The sequence below is a fragment of the Peromyscus eremicus genome, chromosome 4, assembly GCF_949786415.1.
Source record: "Peromyscus eremicus chromosome 4, PerEre_H2_v1, whole genome shotgun sequence".
In the NCBI taxonomy this organism is placed as follows: Eukaryota; Metazoa; Chordata; class Mammalia; order Rodentia; family Cricetidae; genus Peromyscus; species Peromyscus eremicus.
Genome location: NC_081419.1, coordinates 113,759,471 through 113,779,212, shown reverse-complemented (window position 1 = coordinate 113,779,212; position 19,742 = coordinate 113,759,471). Strand labels below are relative to the sequence as shown.

The following is a 19,742-nucleotide window of genomic DNA, read 5'->3' as shown; positions in this document are numbered from 1 at the left end:
ACTGTGTGAAAACAGGCTTTCTTTCTGTAACCCTATGATCCAATCTTGAAGCAGCTTCACTGTTAGTTTCTTCTGTCTGAGTTTTTACAGGTTTAATAGGTTTTTCTAAAGCTGTCATCCTGGCACTTAAATTGACTATCTTTTTAAATAGTAAAATGAGGATAAACATAGTAATAAAATGCATAATTCGATCAACAGTAATCTTCTCATATAGCTGTTCCATTGTCAGACTGTCTAAAAGTGCAAACAAATTTTCTTCCAATGTACACAGAAAACCCATTTTTTTTTTAATGTGGAAAAAAATTTTTTTTTTAAATAATTTTCTTTAAAATATCTGATATGTTAAGTGACTTACCAAGTCCTTGTAGAACAGTACCAATCCGAGGGAATTTCAAACAGCCACCTAGTGTCCGAGGTGCGAGTCGAGAGAGAGAGAGAGAGAGAGAGAGAGAGAGAGAGAGAGAGAGAGAGAGCAAGCAAGCGTAGCCACAAGTTCTGCCTAAGAGCTTGAATCCAGCCACGTGTTCCCACTTGAGCCTAGTCAAGCCTTGGCTCTGGCTACCTTAAGCTCCAACCACGTGCTTTGGTTTTACAGGCAGGGGCCCTGTTCGGCAGGGCAGGCCTGAGTTGTTTGTAACATTGGCTTTAAGCAAGTAGCTCAAGGTTGGTCCGGCCTGAGGCCAAGCCGACCTGGGCCCGGGCTAGGGAGCCGGCCGCCCTGGCGGGAAACCAGACCTGCCGGCCGCCCTGGCGGGAACCCGGACCTGCCGCCAAGCCAAGTTAAGTGGTTTTAATGGATTCTTGTCACGTTGGGCGCCAAATGTAGATGTAACCAACCGTCTTATTAAATAAGAAACACAGAGCCGATTCAGAGAAGAAAGCCGAGAGGTCAGAACTAAGAGCCTTACCCTTCCTGCTTCAGCTATCCTGCTTCAGCCAAGAGAGCTCTCCGAAAAAGAGGCCTACTTCCTGTGTGTACGTCTTTAAATACTCTAGATGTTTTGCCTTCTCATTGGTTGTAAACTAAACACATGACTGCCTTGTCATTGCCTGTATGTACCGCCCTCCAGGTCCTTAAAGGCGTGCGCCACCACCGCCACGCACTTGCTATGGCTCTATAACTCTGACCCCAGGCAACTTTATTTATTAACATACAATTAAAATCACATTTCAGTACAAGTAAAATACCACCACACAATGATGTCCCTTATTATTTGCTTACTGTGTTGTCAGCTTGCCAAGCAAGTGATATCGCCTTCCTAACCCTCTGAGCCATCAGTCTTTGAAAGCTTCTCTTACACCATAGATTTCTGTTTGATCCTTACTCCTCCGATTTCAGCAAAGTAAAGTACTCTGACCTACCAGATCCTAACTATTGCCCTCTGACCTTTTCAGACCAGTCAGTCAGTCAGTCAGTCTGTCAGTCAGTCTGTGTATGTGTGTGTGTGTGTGTGTTTTCCTCTTCCTTCATAGTGCTGGGTGCTTTCAACATTATTGTTCCTTTGCTCTCCACACCTGTCTCCTCCTCCTTTTTTTGATAAACTAGTTCTATACTTATTGATATGACAAAACTCTTCTCTGTGCCTAGAACTAGGTGTCTCTTTGTGCTGTTTGTACCAGGGACATGGTGCTTCCATGCCTGCTGGTCTGCGTTTTAGTAATTCTCTGGAATCTTGTAGCAGATATTGAGAACCTACACTATTACGACCACTGGGTACTCTTCCATGTAACCTTTTTAACATTTCACCATCTCCAAGCTGAATGAGCAGTGAGTAACTAACTATTCTTCAATGTTATGGGCTTATGTGCAGTAAACAGGTTACAGAGTGAAAGTGAGTAGAGTTTGTATTCTGGGCAAATGGGTGTGTAGAAAAACAACTCAAAACAGGGAAAACATACAACAGCAGCTCCAGAAGGTGTGTAGTGCTCTTAATAGTCTGTGCCATTTAAGATCTTTGTGCAGAGATTGATAGAGACTTTTCTAGGTGTTTATCTGCCTTATTTGTATTACCAAGTCCATGATAGAACAAAACACATCCCCTGGGTCCTAAAGTAAAAGACATTGCTCATAAACACAGAGTTCTGGGAGACATCCTGAACTATATTATAAAGGACATAAGGTTTAGCACACACATGGGATCTTGACTATAATAAGCAAAGCCTCTGTTCCTTCAGAATTGTTTTAAAATGCTTTCCATGTTTTAAATACTGAATCAGAGAAGTCTTTCATGTACTTTTGATTAGTTAAATTAAACCTTTTCCAATTCAGTGTTTTACCCTCACTCATAGACAGCGTGACATCCAAGCTATTTTGGAAACATGAGGGCTTTTATTTTGTTGTGTTTGAGTTTTGTTCTGTTTCGTGAGACCAAGCTGAAGATCACTTAGCATAAATTTTTTGCTTGTTTTAGAAATATGGAAAGTGGTAAATTAGATAGGATAGATCGAAAGGCTAAGAACTGAGGAAAAAAATTGTAGTAAGTTTATATATCAGGACATTCTACACTTGCATCTATTTGATCAAAGCTTAAGAGTAGAAGTATCAAATATATACCAAAGGAAATTTTATCAGTATATTTGAATCATAGGCAAAAACCATAATTTATTTAAATTATGTCCAAATAAAATTTTCAGTAAGAATAAAAGGCAATACTGTTGAGGAATGCTATTTTGAAAAAAACATATGAAAGCAGAAAAGATTAATTCATATAAAAATATGGAGAAGAAACTTATCCAGTCAAATAGAATATGCTGCAAGATTGTAAGTAAATTCATACACTATTTAGAGGAGAGTAGTTTTCATAATTTTAAAAATTTATGGGTTCAAATAACATGTGAAAATTAATATATGATTAAAATATTTTAAATCAGAAAAAGGACATTTTAAAGTCAGTAGACAAGGAACGAATTTTTCACCAAAGTTTTATTATGCAGTTGGCTGACTATTTAGGGGCAATAAGTTCTCCACAGCAATCTTTATCCCAAAATTAATTCCAGAAGTTTGAAGTCTTAAAATTAAAGTCTGTAATTGTAAAAGTAGTAGTAGAAAACATGGGCATGGGCAAAACATTTTCATAATTTCCAACAAGTGAAGGCTTTTCCTGTAAAACTTACAATACAGAAGCCTTAAACCAAAAAATTGACAAATCAGCTGCATAAGCATCTAAACAAGTAAGCCAAAAATGAAGAATCCTAAAGAAAATCAAAGTAGTTAATAAATTGGGGAAGATGTTTGCATCATAGACGGCCAAAGACTTACGGCTTGATATAGAGTGTAGCAAATTAGGAAGAAAAAAAAAATAGGAGTCAGGTAAAAGCAAATTTTAATTTGACATTATGGTTTATTTCCCTGATAGAAATGTGGCAAGAAGGTTTGAACTCTAAGCCATTAAAGTAAGCACTCTTATCTTAAGTAGCTTTGGCCAGGCATTCTTTAACTGCTAGAAGATAAGTGGTTAATACAGAGATGGAGGAGGGAGTCTCATTTCCCATATCCCTCTCTTCACTGACTTCCTGCCGCTCTTCACCTTCTCCCTTGCCATAAGGCAAGGACAAGGTACATTTTTTAGTGTCTCTCAAATAGGTTTCTTCTCTTGTGTCTGTTGGCTTGCAAGAAGGGGATTATCCAGTCTCTGCAAGTTTAGGGATATATCTCTTGCTTCAGTATGAATCCTGGACCATAGATCATGGATTGGCAAGTGTGCTGACTAGTTTTATGTCAGCTTGATACAGTGGGATCATCTGAGAGACAGGAACCTCAATTAAGAAAATGCCTCTAGAAGATCAGGCTGTCAACAGACTAGCCTGGAATGTATATTCTTAATGATCCAAGACCAAGTCTGTGGGTGGGTCCGCCCATGGTCTGTTGTTCCTGGGTTCTCTAAGAAATTAGGCTGGGAAAGCCATGGAGAGCAAGCTACTAAGCAGCACCTCCTCACCCCCCACCCCCCCAGTCCTACCCATGGGGCCTCTACATCAGCTCCTGCCTCCAGGTTCCTGCCTTGTTTGAGTTCTTGTCCTGGCTTCTGTTGATGATGAACCATAATGTAGAAGTGTAAGCCAAATAAACTTTCCTCCCCAAGTAGGTTTGGTGATGTGTTTCATCACAGCAGTAGTAATCCTAACTAGAACAGCAAGCTTTAAAAGGAAAAGGCTGAAAACAAACAGTGCTCGCTTCACACAAGCTTCATTGTGATCCCTGATACCTATTTGTCTCCCAGCCCCCCTTTTTTCTCTCCTCCCCAATCTTTCTTTTCTTACTTTTTTACTTTTTAAAAACCAACCATTAAAATTGTTTGTTTGTTTTTGAATTCTTAGCAGGTCATAGTTTGCTGACCACTGTTCTGGAGGATCCTTTCAGACATTGAACCAGCTACCTCCATTTCATCTTTACTCTGTACTTTTGCCTTCAGAGGAGAATCAAGACTCCAATTTCTGATCCTTTTCAGTTTTTTAGCTCAACTAGATGGTTTTCTGAAGGCTCCTTCCGCTACAAGTTCTCTACTCCCTGGAAATTTGAGATTTAACTTTTGTGGGTCTCTTAGTCTTTCTATTGCTGTGATAAAGCACCATGACCAAAAAACTACTAGGGGAGAAAAGGTCTTTTATCAACTCTAGTTCCACATCACAGCCCATCATTGAAGGAACCTGGAGGCAAGAGCTTGCTCAGTCTGCTTTCCTATAGAACCCAGGGCCATCACCACAGTGATCTGGACCCTCCCACATCAATCTCAATCAAGAAAATGCCCTGCAGACTTGCTTACGAGCCAATCCTGTGGATGCTTTTTTTTTTTTTTTTTAATTATTATTAAGATCCTTCTTCCTAGATGGCCCTAGCTTGGGTTAACTTGATATAAAAACTAGTGAGCACACTAGGTCTGTAAGGGAAATAGCTGCATCTCCATCTCTTCTCCCCCAAATATCTGCCTTTTTTCCCCCCTTAAACTTTTGGGCCATTTTTATCCCCGCTTCCTTTACCACCCAACGTTCCCTGGGATTTAAGGAGGGCGTGGAGATAAATGCATGTATTTAATCTACTAAATTTACCCAGAAGTTTTCCCCAAATCCAATTTGGTTAGTTTTATTTTTACTGCTTTCTTTGATAGTTGTTGGGTTAATTTTGCATTTGTTCTCCACGGGCTCACTTGTTATGCCAGATGTTCAAGAAGATGTCCTTGGGGAAGAAAAACGAGGGGCTTTAAAATGTAATGTCCTTGAAATGTTCACAGTGGTTCAGTGTGTGAGATCTGAAGGAGGCTGGGCTGTTTCTAACCACCAGATTCACATCATAGAAATTCAACTTCACCCTTATTTGTGTAAACCATCAGGAGCATTTTTAAATGTTTGTAATAAACTTTGTGGCTTATTGTTTAAAATTGAATTTAAGGTAGTAAATCAAAGCGTTTGGTGGTGTGCCTCTGGCAGCAGGGCAAGCCTTGTGCAGAATCCCCAAAAGTTGATCAAAGGGTGATGCTGAGCATTTTTGTGTGTCTGTAGTTGTTTTGGTCCTTTAATCTGATGGTGTTTCCAGTTCTATTCCAAATACAGTACTGCACACGCTCTCCCCAGTCATGTCATCTTGGCAGTATCTGGCACTGCCTTTGCCAAATGGCTTCTGTTCAGGCATAAAACTGCCTTTGCCATCAAGTGTATATGAGGTATGAACAATGACTGTTAGAAACTGGGCATCTTTCACGTTCTTGTTTGTGCCACATTTTTGTTCCTGTAACCAAATGGAAATTGAAAATGAAATATAAAAGTGATTGAAAGGTGACTACCAGTCTTTTCTGCCCAGGTTCACCTTTCCTTGCCAGTGAAGATGGCGTGCTCGGTGGAGTGATTGTTCTCCGGTCATGCAGATGTTCCTCAGAGTCTGACTCCTCCCAAAATAAGCAGACACTTCTAGGTAAGTGGAATATCAATTTATTGGGAAGTTTCTTCTTTTCATTTTTTTCAAGACATGAAAAGGCTGCTGCCCTCAGTCAGCAGTTTATACTTGTGATGTCTGTCACTATCCCACTGCTTGCACTCTTGTCCTCCTGTAGATAGTTACAAAACATCACTGTTTGTTTTTAAGGCTATGCTTAAAGCATGGTTTTAAATGAGCTTCACTGAAGTCATGTAGCATGTCTCACTCTCCTGTCTTATTCCATATGGAGCATTAGAGGTGACCCATGACAGTATATATAATAACATGGAAACAGGATTCTTCCTGTTTCCTTCTTCTAAAGGAAGAAGACTGTGTGAAGAGCTACTGGCCTGGATCTTAGTCCTGGTTCCCTGGCTTATTAGCTTTGCTACTGTCCTGTATCACTTTACTGTCCTCTGCCACTCCTTATCTGTAAAATAAAATGTTTGCCACACTTTCCTCACAAAACTGTTTTCAGGAAGGGTTGGTCAGTGAGTGTTTTTGCAGATTGTAGGTGTGCATCCAGATGTGTAGTTTTGTGTCTAGCCAAGAAGGTCTATCTTCATACCTGTAGGGATGAAGCCACCCTTCCTGCCATTTATCAAGACACAGACAGACTGGTGGTGTTGCTATAGCCCACAGGCTGCTTTTTACTCATCTATTTGTCTAGATAGAAACTACTTTAAAATCTGTATAGCAGAGGCTCTAGGTGTGTCTTTTTAATTAAAATATACACATATCCAGAAAACACAAATCATAACTGCACTTTCTTGAACTATTTCCAAGTGAACCTACCTTATGTAATTTGTACCCAGATTTAAAAGTTGAACTTTAGTGCCACCCCAAAGGCCCCTGTGACCCCTCCTAGTCTGTCTTGGTCTGGGTTATGCATTACTCTGACTTGTAACACAATTCTGAGTTTTATACACAGGGCATTTCTAGATTATGTGCTATTGTATGTGGCCTTCAGTGAACTCTGGCCGTAGTTTGTCTAAAGAACTTGAGTGGTGACAAATGAAGGTGCTCCTCTGTTAGTCTTTAGTTCCCATCAGGGCATCTGGGTTCTCATCTTTAGGATCCCTGGGATAATTGTCACCAGTGTTATGAACTATGGTCTTTTTCCCCCTCTGCTTTTTGTTGGTTTGTCTGGTTTTTTTGAGACAGTGTTTCTCTGTGTAGCTCAGGCTATCATGGAACTCTCTCTGTAGACCAGACTGGCCACAAACTCAAAGATCCACCTGCCTCTACTTCCTGAGTGCTGGGATTAAAGGCATGTGCCTTGTGAACTGTGGTTTTTAGCCACTTTTCCCCTTTTACACTCCTCACCCCCCCCAGCCTTCCCCAGTCAGGCTTTCCTTTTCTATCATCTCATAGACAGTCCGCACCTCCAATTTACTATCAGAGTTTTCTCTGTAACACACCTGCAGCTGAGTTGATAACCTAACCATGGCCCTAAGCTAAGGGCAATTGGGAAAGAAGACAGTGGCCCAAAGCAAAAAAGGACAAAGATGAAAATGTGACCAAAAGAACTATACTAACCCCAGGATCAGAGTAGCCTAAATAAGACTGATATAAGTTTTTGTGACGAATTTATTGCTTGTTTAAACTGAAGGTTGAGTATCTTTCTAAAATGTGCTGAAGTAAGATCAGAATAGGTATCTCTTAACATTATTTCCATGTTCTCAACTATTGTATCTTTACTTTTTTGTTGCCCAGGTTAGCTTCAAATTCTCTATTCTTGTACCTCAGCTTCTCCATTGCTGGAGTTACAGGTGTATTCCACCATGTCTGGCTTTTACTTTTGGTTGACATATAATTATATACACGAATAGTGTACACTGTGATGTTTCATTTTATCTGTGCATTATATACTGATCAAATATGGCCAATTAGCATACCCATCACTTAAGCATATTATTTCTTTGTTCACAGAATATCTAAAATACTCTCTTGCAGCTGTTTTGAAATATACAATAGATTATGGGTAGCTATATTTACTCTGGTGGGCAATGGAACTTATTTTTATTCCTGCCATCTGTCTGCTGTATATGTTCCTAACCCAAACCATGTTCTTCTACCCAGCCTTAGGAAGCATTTGAGACACTCTCAGTTTCTATAAAATCAGCCTTTTCAGATTCTGTATATGTTATGCTCACTACTTTTACCCTTTTATTGAGAGAACTCTGTCTCTGTCTCTGTCTCTCTCCCTCTCTCCCTCCCTCCCTCCCTCCCACCTCTGGGTTACCTTCAGATATGCAAGATGGATGCCAGTTACCTAACCTAATGGGAAGAGTTGCTATCATTTCCTGGCGAACTGAGAGGGTTAGGGAAAAAACACTCACACACTCTTTTGATGGTTTCCTTCAGCCCTTTTCATTACTCTTCTTTATATTCTCCATTCTCTGTTCTTATCTCAATCTAGAAATGTCCCTTCTGTTTCTCTTGATGTTTTCCTTTTCCTCTCTTAATGTTTTCCCCCTAATTCTCTCATTCTTGATGTTTTCCTTCTAACTCATCTTAATTCTGTCTTTATTCTTTCCCTTACAGCTTATATACTCAAGCAAAAATCCTTCAGGCAACATTCTGTTTTTCAAGTGAATGATTACAATGAATACAAGTAAAAAACAGCATGTTTTCCATATCCCTTACATGATTAAACATACTGGGTATTTCAGGTGAAAAACAAATTATCCCAAGAACCCATTTACATTCATACTCAAGCAACTTGTTGTAGATGAACAGAGTGTAAGTAGGCAAGGTACTCTTTTACTGGCAGGCTATATTTTGAAGTTACAAAGAAAGGACCAATCACTCAAAAGGTAATCTTATAAGAAATCTTAAAAGAATCACAAATCTAAACTTATATATGTGAGAAAGAATCAGTCAGCTCTAATTTAAATATTTAGGCTACATACCCACTCATCAACAGTTTCTTATATCAGGAGATTGAGGGTAGAAATGGGTGCAAGGAATTAATCATCACCTTTGGTCATCAACCAATTCTAGCAAGAAAATACATCAGCTTATGATAATTGGGCTGCTTTGTTCTTGTTCTCTGATCTTAACAAGTTCCTCATTGAACTATGTGCCTTTCTGAAACTTTAGATTGTCTTCTTGAGTTTTTCACCTCAAAGCTATTTGACAAAAACATCTTAGTCTAACTTTAAGTTATTTTCAAAGCTTTGTTTCAGTTATTATGCACTCCAAAACTTGTGAACACATCTCTCAACATTAAGATTAGAAGAATTTAAACTAACTGGGTTACTGGAAGAATTTAAACTAACTGGGTTACTGGGACTCAATTATTTTTTCTTAATTTTTAACCTAAGCCACAGTCTATGTGGCTCCTCAGTAGTAACTTATGTGTTCTAGCGATGTGACGCTTGCTTGCTTTAATTTTAATCATCAAAACTCTATTTAAATTAACATTATTATTATCAGTTAGACAACAGTACAGCTTAGAAAGAAATCACCTTCATAATAGTCCACATGTAAAAATGACCAGCAGAATGCGATGTTTCCATGACATAAACATACTACATTTCAGGCAGTGGGGATCTCCACACCCATTCACACTATACCAGATACCAGAGAAAGGTGGCAGTAGCAAACATGTGAAGGCACAGCAGAAGCAAAAGACATTCCAGGATCTGTGGTCTCAGGGCCTTGCCTATCCGAGATTGACCCATCAGGGATTTTCCTCCCGGTGGACTGACACCTTAAAGTCTTCTGCCATCTGCTGTTCCTCTGACATGGCCACCGGCAAGTTCCCATTCACTCTAACAGTTTAGAATGAATGCTCAAGTATCATTTTCAACTTATTACCTATACTCATTGCCAATGTCCCAAGTCCTTGTCTTTTGAATAGCATTTGCAAGGGGACTCCCCCACCCCCCACCCCCCGCCCGTAACTTGCCCTCACTATTGCATTTTTCTTAGAAATGCACTGTTATGGTAAACCATATTTAAGATCTTTCTCAAATGTGAATTCTCTTGAAGAGTTTCCTCCAATTATTTGGTCCTTCCTTGTGCTCTGCCAGTACCATGCAGTTTACATCTTTGTAAACTTAACAGGAAACTCCCAATCAGATACTAAAGTGTTTTCCTCTCTTCCTAGGTTGGAAATTTTTTTCCCTCTAGTTATTTGATAAATAACTGGGTAAATAACAGGTCATTGAGAACCAGAGAGGGGGCTAGGGATTTGATACACCTATTTATGGATTAGCGCATTCTTCCTTCTGAGAAGCATCCCACACATTGGAAGCAAGTGTGGGCAGGTGCTATGTCACTGAAATTTTTGCCCATCTCCATAATAGGCTTCCAGTAATTCTTAGATACATGAATTTAAGTGCCAATGTAGATTTTGTGTTATCTTAGCAGAATTCTGTCTTTCTTCCCCTTCCCCCACATGTGAACATGGATATGATTACAGATGTGTGTATGTGAAGATTAGAAAACAGCGTCAGGTATCCTTGCTTTCGTCCTTATTTGACAGGGCTTGTCTCATTCTTCATATTGCTGCATACTCGAGGCTAGCTGCCCCACGAGCATCTCATGATTTCTGCTGTGTCTTCTTCCATCACCCATTGGGGAGTTGACTGCATCTGGCTTTTATATGGATTCTGGGGATCGAAACTCAGCAGCAAGCGCTTTACCCACTAAGCCATTTCTCTAGCCCAGAACTAATTTTTTTGAGCTGACTACTCTTCGAGCAAAATGAAATGTCACATAAAATATCCCCATGTGTTCTAAAAAGCAAATACTATAGGTTGAAAATTTGATTAATGAATGCCCAGGAATAAGATTTAGAGACAGTTTAAATGGTTCCCAGAAGACAACTTCCGTATCCAGCCTTGTATAGGGACAGTTTGGCCACAAACATGTTTGCAACACCTGCCTGCCATATCCCACTCCCCAGATCAAGAGATGCTGACAAAGCCCAGTCTACAAACTGTACATTTAACACAAAGCAAATTTTTGTCCCTGGATGAGCCAGCTGAAAAGAATTAATTTTCTATATGCTTTTAGAGGGAGGGGAAAGGCCAATATATTTTTACCTGCTAAAGTATAATTGCACATTTTCCAGGCCTTGTAGAAGTGCTTTCTTGAGGCTGATGGACATAGTTAAGATATGTGCAAATTGAGGCTGGCAAGATGGCTCAGCAGTTAAAAGTATTGGCTGCTTTTCTAGAGATCTTGGGTTTGATAGCCAGCAACCACATGGTGGCTCAGTACTCTTCTGGCCTTCCTGGGCACCAGACATGCACATGGTAAACATACATACTTATAGGCAAAATACCCATACATGTTAAAATAAAATAATATTTTTAAATGCGCAAACAAAGGCACATCAGGCCCTCCAGTGGGAACAGTGAATGTGTTGCTAATTTAAGCTTGATAGGGAGGTAATTAGAATATATGCAAATAATTTCCATAAACAACCAGTCCTGCTATGGGGAACATTTCCTTCTTTGTATTCTATACCCCATGTCTTGATTGGAGCCTATGAAGTTAAAGATTTTCTCCCTTAAGTCGTAAGGCCAGTGTGAAATAGGCTTCATATATTTGAGGAAAATAATAAGCAATCTAGAATAGATGTGTGTATTTGTCAGTCACCTTTGGTTCAAAGCTCTTTTGTAGTCCTTCATATTAGACAGGATTTCAGACTCACATTCACCTAGAGCCTGATCATCTCATGAGGACACATGGTGATTGTTACTTTGCCTTAAGTTAATCCCACTTTACTTAGAGAATAACTGTGGTACTTTCTATCTGGAAATGTGTTTATGTTGCTGATAATTAAGTTTTGAGTATGATACGCTTCCATTTCTCTAGCTACCTCTTTACTCACCCCTTGTGTTTTTCATCTTTTACAGTGCCATGTTTCATGTATGTTTTAAAGAAGGATATAATAAATTTGTGAGTTATAAAGGGTAATAATAAAATGAACACCTGTGGGCCTGATGCACAGCCCAAGAAATTACCCATTACCCATATCTTTGAAACCCCCATGTGGGCCTCTCTGATCTTACAGCCTTCTTTCCCTGAGACTTATTTCATGGTTATCTTTGGGTTTTCCTTAAACTCTTTTCATATTTCTGTGTATCCAAAAGGCATGCTGTTTGGTAGTGCTTGATTTGAACTTTTATGAGAATTTCTTTGGTGTTTTTCATAGCTAACTGAAAGGATAATGAGTTCCTTTATCATTTTCAACTTAACTCTATCAAATCAAACTGTTCTGTAGTTGCCAATTAGAGCTTCAGTGTGATGCCTCCCTCTGCTGCTCCACTTTCAGAACACAGAGATCTTTATTGAATACTTTTTGTTGTGTGGTTGTTTCTCTTGTTACCAAAACATGCTGTAGTTTAAAAAAAAAAAAGGAATATATTACATTCACTTGATGCTTCCTGGAACATTCAAAAGATAAAAAGTCGTTTTACTATAACTTAAAATTCCTCCAGACTCTTGGTTTTACTGGCATTAAAAATTTGCCAAGCCTATAAAAACATATGTTCAAAGGAGCTTCTTTGTGGGGCACCAATGACATCGCTTCTTTTCATGATGTGGCACTGGCCTCTGTGAGCACCTATGGCAAGGCACTTCTGGGAGGTACACATGGTCATGAAGCTAACTGGCAAAGAGAAAGCAAATTCACTTCTAGGACAGGAGAGGGAGAGTAGCCATGTGGATATTTGTCTGATGTTGCCGAATTGCCTGTAAATCAGAATTAAACTTTCTTTCCCATGTGGATCTCCGTGATTTCACATGGAAGGAAGCTCATTTCTCTTGTGCCCCAGCAGTGCTTTGGAGATGTTCTATCTCCACTGCTCTCATGAAAGATGGGTTGACATTTTAATTCTTATTTAAGGTCGGGAGGAAACACACAGACTGGTAAAGTAGCTGAGCTGTTCAGCAAATAAGCAGATATAATATTTAAATGTTTTAGCAACCGAGAGTAGCATTAGCAAATTGTGGGGTAGTGCTCTGTGATTTGTACTTTTGGAATATTTTTTTGATCTACTCTGTTTGTAACAGAACATTTCTTTCTTTAAATGTCACTAACACATTCTTTAAAAACCAGGAAGAGTGTTTTTTTGGCTATAGTTTTCTTCTTTTTTTATGAGAACTATAGTTCTACCTATTATCTACCCAGAAGTTTTTTTTTTAATTGTTTGGTTTAGTTTTCCATCTAAAAATATGAACATTTCTGAATCTAATTCTGGCGGTTATATACTTCTTGTAGCTCTTCTAAAACTCAGGAAGCAATTTTGGCAAACTTTTCTAGTCAACTTTGGTCTATTTAAAGGGTAGCAGGTGTCGCTGGAGCATGAGATCAATCCTAAAGGTAAAAGGAATTGTTGAATGAATAAAATCACGTCCAATTAACTTAGCTTTACTGAATGGTTTTCTGTTTAGTAGAGATCGTCCAGATCTTCGTCAGCAACCACTACTTCCAGCAGTGTCTAATGCAATAAGAGAGTCAAACAGGGAGAGAATTCAAATGCCTTTAGGGCTTGTATTTCTGTTTGACACATATCTCTTACTTTTTAGTCTTAAACAAAGCAGCATGAGCACTGGAAAGAGGGAATGCTTATCTCCCTGACTTAGTGTAAGAGGCATTCTATGGAACTCAGCCTCCATTGTTCCCACGACAGTTTACTAGTGAAAGTTTGACAGGGCCGCCTGCCAACTCAGCTACCTCATGGACATAATGAAACTCTCCTTGTATGATTTAGACAGATTGTGTCAGGACAGTGAAGCATTTTTGTATATCATCATCATCATCATCATCATTATTATTATTATTATTATTATTATTATTTTTACAAACATCAGCCACCTACTGGGTTAAGAAGTACTTAACAGCCAGGAGCAGATAAGAGTAAGCTATTATATGTACAGTTCCCCATCCTTCCCACTGAAAAATTAGCTTTTCTTCATTTAGTAAGTAGTTACTTATATGGCGTGCAAAGCATCCTCTAGTATGCTATCCCACCCAAAGAAGGCTAAGGAGCAGCAGCTGACTTGGCAACTTCCCAGCCAAGACCGTTCTGATTTTAGAGCTCCGTGTTCCTCCAAGGGACTTTGGGATGGGAAGCCAAGTGGAGAGATTTGAAATGGATATGAGAGCCAGGGCAGCTGGGGATTGTTAACAACAATGGGAAGAATGTATGTGTGTTCATGTCTGTGTGTTTATCTGTCTGTCTGGTGTGTGTGTGTGTGTGTGTGTGTGTGTGTCTGTGTCTGTGTGTGTGTGTGTGTGTGTGTGTGTGTGTGTGTGTCTGTGTCTGTGTTTCTCTGTTTCTCTGTGTGTATGCTTATGTGCATCTTGTGTGTGTCTGTGTATCTGTATATGTATTTTAGTGGGGTGGACTAGTGCTTTTTTTTTCTGTTTAGAAGGAGAATTCATTTGGATGGAAATAACTTGCTCACAGCCTGGTAAGGACACTTTGTTTTATAAAACGTGATTTAATTGGGATGGTATGTGGATGGTGGAGAAAGAGAAAGAGGTGTCCTGGGAGAAGTCTCATTCAATGAGTAACTTGTAGCTCTAATAGTAACTAGGGAAAGTGGTGACTTAAATGACACAGGAAGGCCAAGCTTTGGGTTGGGCCTTCAGAATGGTTCATATAGCAGAAGTCAATAAGACTGAAGCATTACCCAAGACTGGATCCACTTGTTCAAAGCACTAAATAAACAGTCTCTTCTTACTGTCCCTGTTCTTCCTTTAACCTAGCATTAAAACTTTATTATTTATTGATGTATATATGTATGAGATCAGAGGGTTGTTGGATACTCTGGAGTTGTGAGCTTTGAGATGCCTGATGTCAGGTCTGGGAATAGAACTAGGTCCTTTTCAAGAACAATAGGTGCTTGTAACTGCTGAGCCATCTCGCCAGTCCTTACCTTATTCTTGAGGAGCCCATATGTAGCTGTTTCATCCCTACCTAACTATGGCACAGAAGCATTGTCACATTGGGACCCTTTCCATATCACACTATGACATGATGTGCTGAGAAGTCATCTCTCAGAGAAGATGACTACCAAAGCCCTATGTCCATTTTTCACATGTTAAATCTTTGTAGGAACTTTACTGTGTTCTTAATGTTTTCTGATGGGAATTTTTCCATAGTGTGGGTATTTGTAGGAGCCTTGCAACTCCTTGGGCTTTGGTCTAGCAAACCTAAGGCTTTTTTAATCAGTATTGACGTTTTAAACAGTCACAGGCTGCTACCAAAGGAAAAGAGTCATTATTGAAAGGCCAGGAGCGTCTCTAAATGGCAATAAGCTTGAGTCTGACCACAACAAAGATCACCATAGCCAGCACTTTCACAGGCTCAGGCATGTCACTCCAGGCCATTTGTTAGCCCTGTATATTACCTGAATTCACAGTCCTCTACATGTAATAATTGTGTGTGAAAAAAGGTTGATACAAGGAAGTAGTTTCTCTTATACATGCTGTATACGTAAAATAATTTTAATGGATTTTGAATATGGAATAATTAAAACCTTAAAATCAGGAAGCAGGTCATAGGCATCTAGAAAACAGTAGTGCTAGGAATTATTTTCTAAAACATTGTTTCTTCCTGCAAGTATGTGTGAGCAATATTTATACTGCTTTTGCTCCCTTTTTCATACATTGTTAGTTTTGATTAGTCCTTCTCTTAACCCTTACCTCTTCCTCCATCTCTCTGTTCCTTTTCCCACTTCAATTGTTACATCTCCAATATTCCCCCTTCTGTATCAATGCATTTTACTACTCTGCTCCACACCTTGGAGAATCCTTTCTCCTTTCTCATGAGCTCCTTTCTAGGGGCTCTACACACCACAAATTAATTAGAGTGCGTCTTTCTGAGCCTGAAACACCTTGCTGGACTTTCCAGTTCCATCCATTTCCCCATAAATTCTATTTTATTTTACAGCTGAATAAAATTCTATTATATATCTGTACCACTGATTTTCTCTTTTCTCATTCATTTTCTCATGAAAATTTTTATTTCTCATTTATCAATTGATAGACATCTAGGCAGAATAAATTTTCTGCTATTATGAATAGAGCAGTAAGAAACATGGATTTGCAAATATATCTGTGGATATATGCCTAGGAGTGGTGTAGCTGGGTTATATAGGGAGGGGCATAGTGGAGTGATAAAGAGCTTGCCTGCTCTGCCCTAGGTTCTGTCTTCATTGTGTGTGTGTGTGTGTGTTTAGTGGGATCACATGGAAGTTCTCATTTTAGTTTTTTTTCAGAAGTATCTACCCTGATTTCCATAGCTGCTACACCAGTTTATACTCCACCAGCAGTGAGTGAAGATTCCTCTGTCTTCACATATGACCATCATTTATGGCCATTCTGACTGGATTAAGATGGAATCCCAAAGTAGTTTTAATTTGCATTTAATTTTATTGATTATCTTTTAAAATAATAATTTCATTAATTTTTTTTAGAATTTTATACAGTGAATTTTAATTGTTTCCCTTATCAGATTCACTATCACCACCTTCACCTTGTTACCCACCCAACTTCCAGTTTTCTTCTTCTTCTTTTTTTGATTTTGTTTTGTTTAACGACATCAAGTCCAGTTTGTGTTGTCCAACTACTCCCGTGAGTGTGTTATGCCCTGGAGTGTGTTACACCTACCAGGGACCACAGAATTATATAACACAGACTATCTCTCTCAGCACCTATCTCCTGGAGCACTGGTACCATACTGGTGAGAGTTCATGTCCATACCTGTCTCCACACATAAAGACTGCAGACTAAAAGTTTTGTCTGGTGTGAACTTGGCATGTCTTGTTCATCCTGTCACAAGTGAGTTCACGTGTGCAACTGCCCTGTTGTGTCTGAAAAACACTGTTCTCTTGATGTTATCCACCACCTCTCTTCACTTTCTTTGTAACCATGCTTCCTTGAAGATCCCGAGCCTTGTAGGGAGGGAATGGGTCCTTTCCATTTAGTGCTGAGTACTCCGCTGTCTCGGTCTCTTTTTCTTTTCATATTGGCTGGCTGAGAGTCTGCATTTATTGTCATCTCTTGTAAGAAGCTTCTCTGGTGAAGGTTGAGAGATGAACTGATCTATGAGTGTAGCAATATATCTGGAGGAGTTGTTTTAATACTGTGTCTATTTGGTAGAGTAATAGTATTGAGTTCTCCCATAGGGCACATGACCTATTTAGCTACACAAACATTGCCAAATACATGTACATGTTCTATGTTTTTTTTTTTTTTTTTTTTTTTTTTTGGTTTTTCGAGACAGGGTTTCTCTGTGTAGCTTTGCACCTTTCCTGGGACTCACTTGGTAGCCCAGGCTGGCCTCGAACTCACAGAGATCCGCCTTGCTCTGCCTCCCGAGTGCTGGGATTAAAGGCGTGCGCCACCACCACCCGGCCATGTTCTATCTTATGGAGTGGGTCTTAGATCCAACCAGAAAGTGGTTGATTATTTCCATATTAATGGTGACACTGTTGTGTAACTTGTCAGGCTAGTCATTATTGTAGCTAATAGGGTTCACAGTTAGGTGAGAATGATTACTTTTTTCCTCCAGTAGTGTTCATAGCATCTTCCAGCACTTCAAAAACTAGACAGTAGGGGTGAAGCTTCCAGGTGAGTACCAGCAGTAAGTACCCTTATGTTCTGTGAGTCCAGTTGATATGGTGTGTCCAGCAGTAGGGTCTTACTGTGAATTCCTGGAGGGTAACAGATTATTGGCAATAACCTGTAATGTTTGGGAGTTTATATGACTCTATTGGTCAACAACTCAAAGAGGTAAACAATCTCTGGTGCTGGGAATTTTATTTTATTTGGTAGTAGGGGTATTGTCTCCCTATTATAAGGTAACTCCATTTAAACTCTTTTTAAATATGTGTATGTATATATCTTAAGAAGCTTCTGTAGTAGTAGGCCTCTGTCGTGGGGTCCTTGCAGGTATCACCACCAGGAGGGAAAGAACCATGAAGAGGTGAGAATGAAAATTCGGTGCAACTGGACTTGGATCAGTCAGACTAGATCAAGACTTCTAGAGAGTCTGATGCTGTGGTTTATTCTTCTTACAAATTTAAACATAGTATAAGGGAGGAGTCTGCATGTGACAATTTTCATAACAAAGCTCCAGGCATAGCTACATAGAAACTCCTTAACAAAGTAGCAAAGCACCTGTGACCTTTACAATAAGAATGAGTTCTATTGACTGATAAACAGAGCTCAGGGCTAGGGCCTAGAAAGGAAGGGTTTGTAAGAAGCATGTAATAAGCACAAGGATGGATTTTATTGATGAGAATGCAAAGTACGTGGGGCCTCTTTTATGAGGATGAATTTTATTTACTGAGAAACAAAGCCCAGGATTAGGGCCTAAACAATTCTTAGGAGTTGGGAGAAATTCAGGCAGAGTCTTATTCCTAATAAAATAGCAAAGGATCACTATGTTGTTTGACCACTTTCATTCCAGCATTCCAGGTGATCAGGTGTCATTCATTTCCTTCCATGGAAGAAAATAGACCTGTGTGCTTAACAATCCTGGTTTCTGATTTTAAACTCTGCTTCCTACAGGCTTCCATATGATTTTTTTAAATGCCTTTTTTAAAAGTGTTAGTGAACCCTCCCTATATTTCCTTTTCTATATGTCATTCCCATCCTGCTCTCCCATCCCTCATCTCATTTATCCTACCTGTTCATTATTTGCTTTCCCTTCTTTATATCTCTATATTCTGTATCTTCTCCCTTGAATGATCCCCTCTTTCACTATGGTATCTTACTAGTTTCCTAACCTCTATGAACATTCAAATTAAACACAAAGTATTTACTTTTTGAACGGTATTATGAATGGAATTTATTTCCCAGTATGCTTGTCACTGGTATATATGAAAACTACTCAATTTTTGTGTTAATTTTCTGCCCTAGTACTTTGCTGAAAATGTTTTCAGTTCTAAGAATCTGATGGAATTTTTAGAGTCTTTTATTTATAGAATCATGTCATCTGTAAATAAGGATGCTTAGACTTCTTCCTTTCATATTTGTATTCATTTTATTTGCTTGTCTTATTACTTTGGCTAACAATTTAAGTACTATATTGAGTATGAGTGCAGAGAGTAGAAAGTTTTTGTCTTGTTGTTAGAAGAAATACTTTTATTTTTTTCTTAGTTTATCATGTCGTTGGCTTTAGTTTTGTCATAGCCTCTATTATATTGAGATATTTTCCCTTCACTCCCAGTCTCTACATTTTTATGATGGAAAAATGTTGGATTTTATCAAAACCCTTTCTAAATTTATTAAGATGATCATATGATTTCTTTCCTTGAGTCTACTTATGTTACATTTATTTAATATATAATCATGACATGTTACATTTATTGATTTATGTATATTGTGCTATCTCTTCATTTCTTGAAGGAAGTCAATATGATCATGATGAATGATCTTTTCTATGTGTACATTTTTCTATTATTTGAGAATGTACATGCATATAGTATGTTTTTATTAAATCCACTCCTTAGTCTGTCCCCCTCAATTCCTTCCCACCCCGCATCACTATTCCTTCCTAATTTCATGTGCTCTTTTTTGAAAACCCACTGAGTCCACTTAATGCTGCCAGTGTGTTTATGGGTGTAGGGCCACCTACTGTAGCATGAGTAGCCTTGTAGGGGATATATCCCTAAACAAAACTGATTATCTCTCTCACAGCAACCATCATATCAGCTAGAGGTGGGACACTGTGACTCTCTCACTGTATCCATGTTGGGAGTTTGTCTAACTTGACTTGTACAGTTAAAGTTGCGATGAGTGCATTTGGGCAGCAGCCTATCATATCTGGTATATTAGTCCAGGTTCTTTAGAAGA

At 39.0% G+C, this 19,742-nt stretch overlaps 1 protein-coding gene across 4 annotated transcripts in view; it reads left to right on the top strand.

Annotated features, from left to right (window-relative positions):
• Tasp1 (taspase 1) overlaps positions 1 to 19,742 on the top strand; it is a 262,299-nt gene that overhangs the window by 201,799 nt on the left and 40,758 nt on the right. For all 4 annotated transcript variants that reach the window (XR_009378907.1, XM_059261514.1, XM_059261513.1 and 1 more), the window contains one exon: positions 5,795 to 5,905. Coding sequence is in view for 3 of the 4 variants with exons in the window: in XM_059261514.1 (XP_059117497.1) it covers positions 5,795 to 5,905 (111 nt within the window). In the remaining variant the exon portion in view is untranslated. The remainder of the gene's footprint in view (positions 1 to 5,794; positions 5,906 to 19,742) is intronic.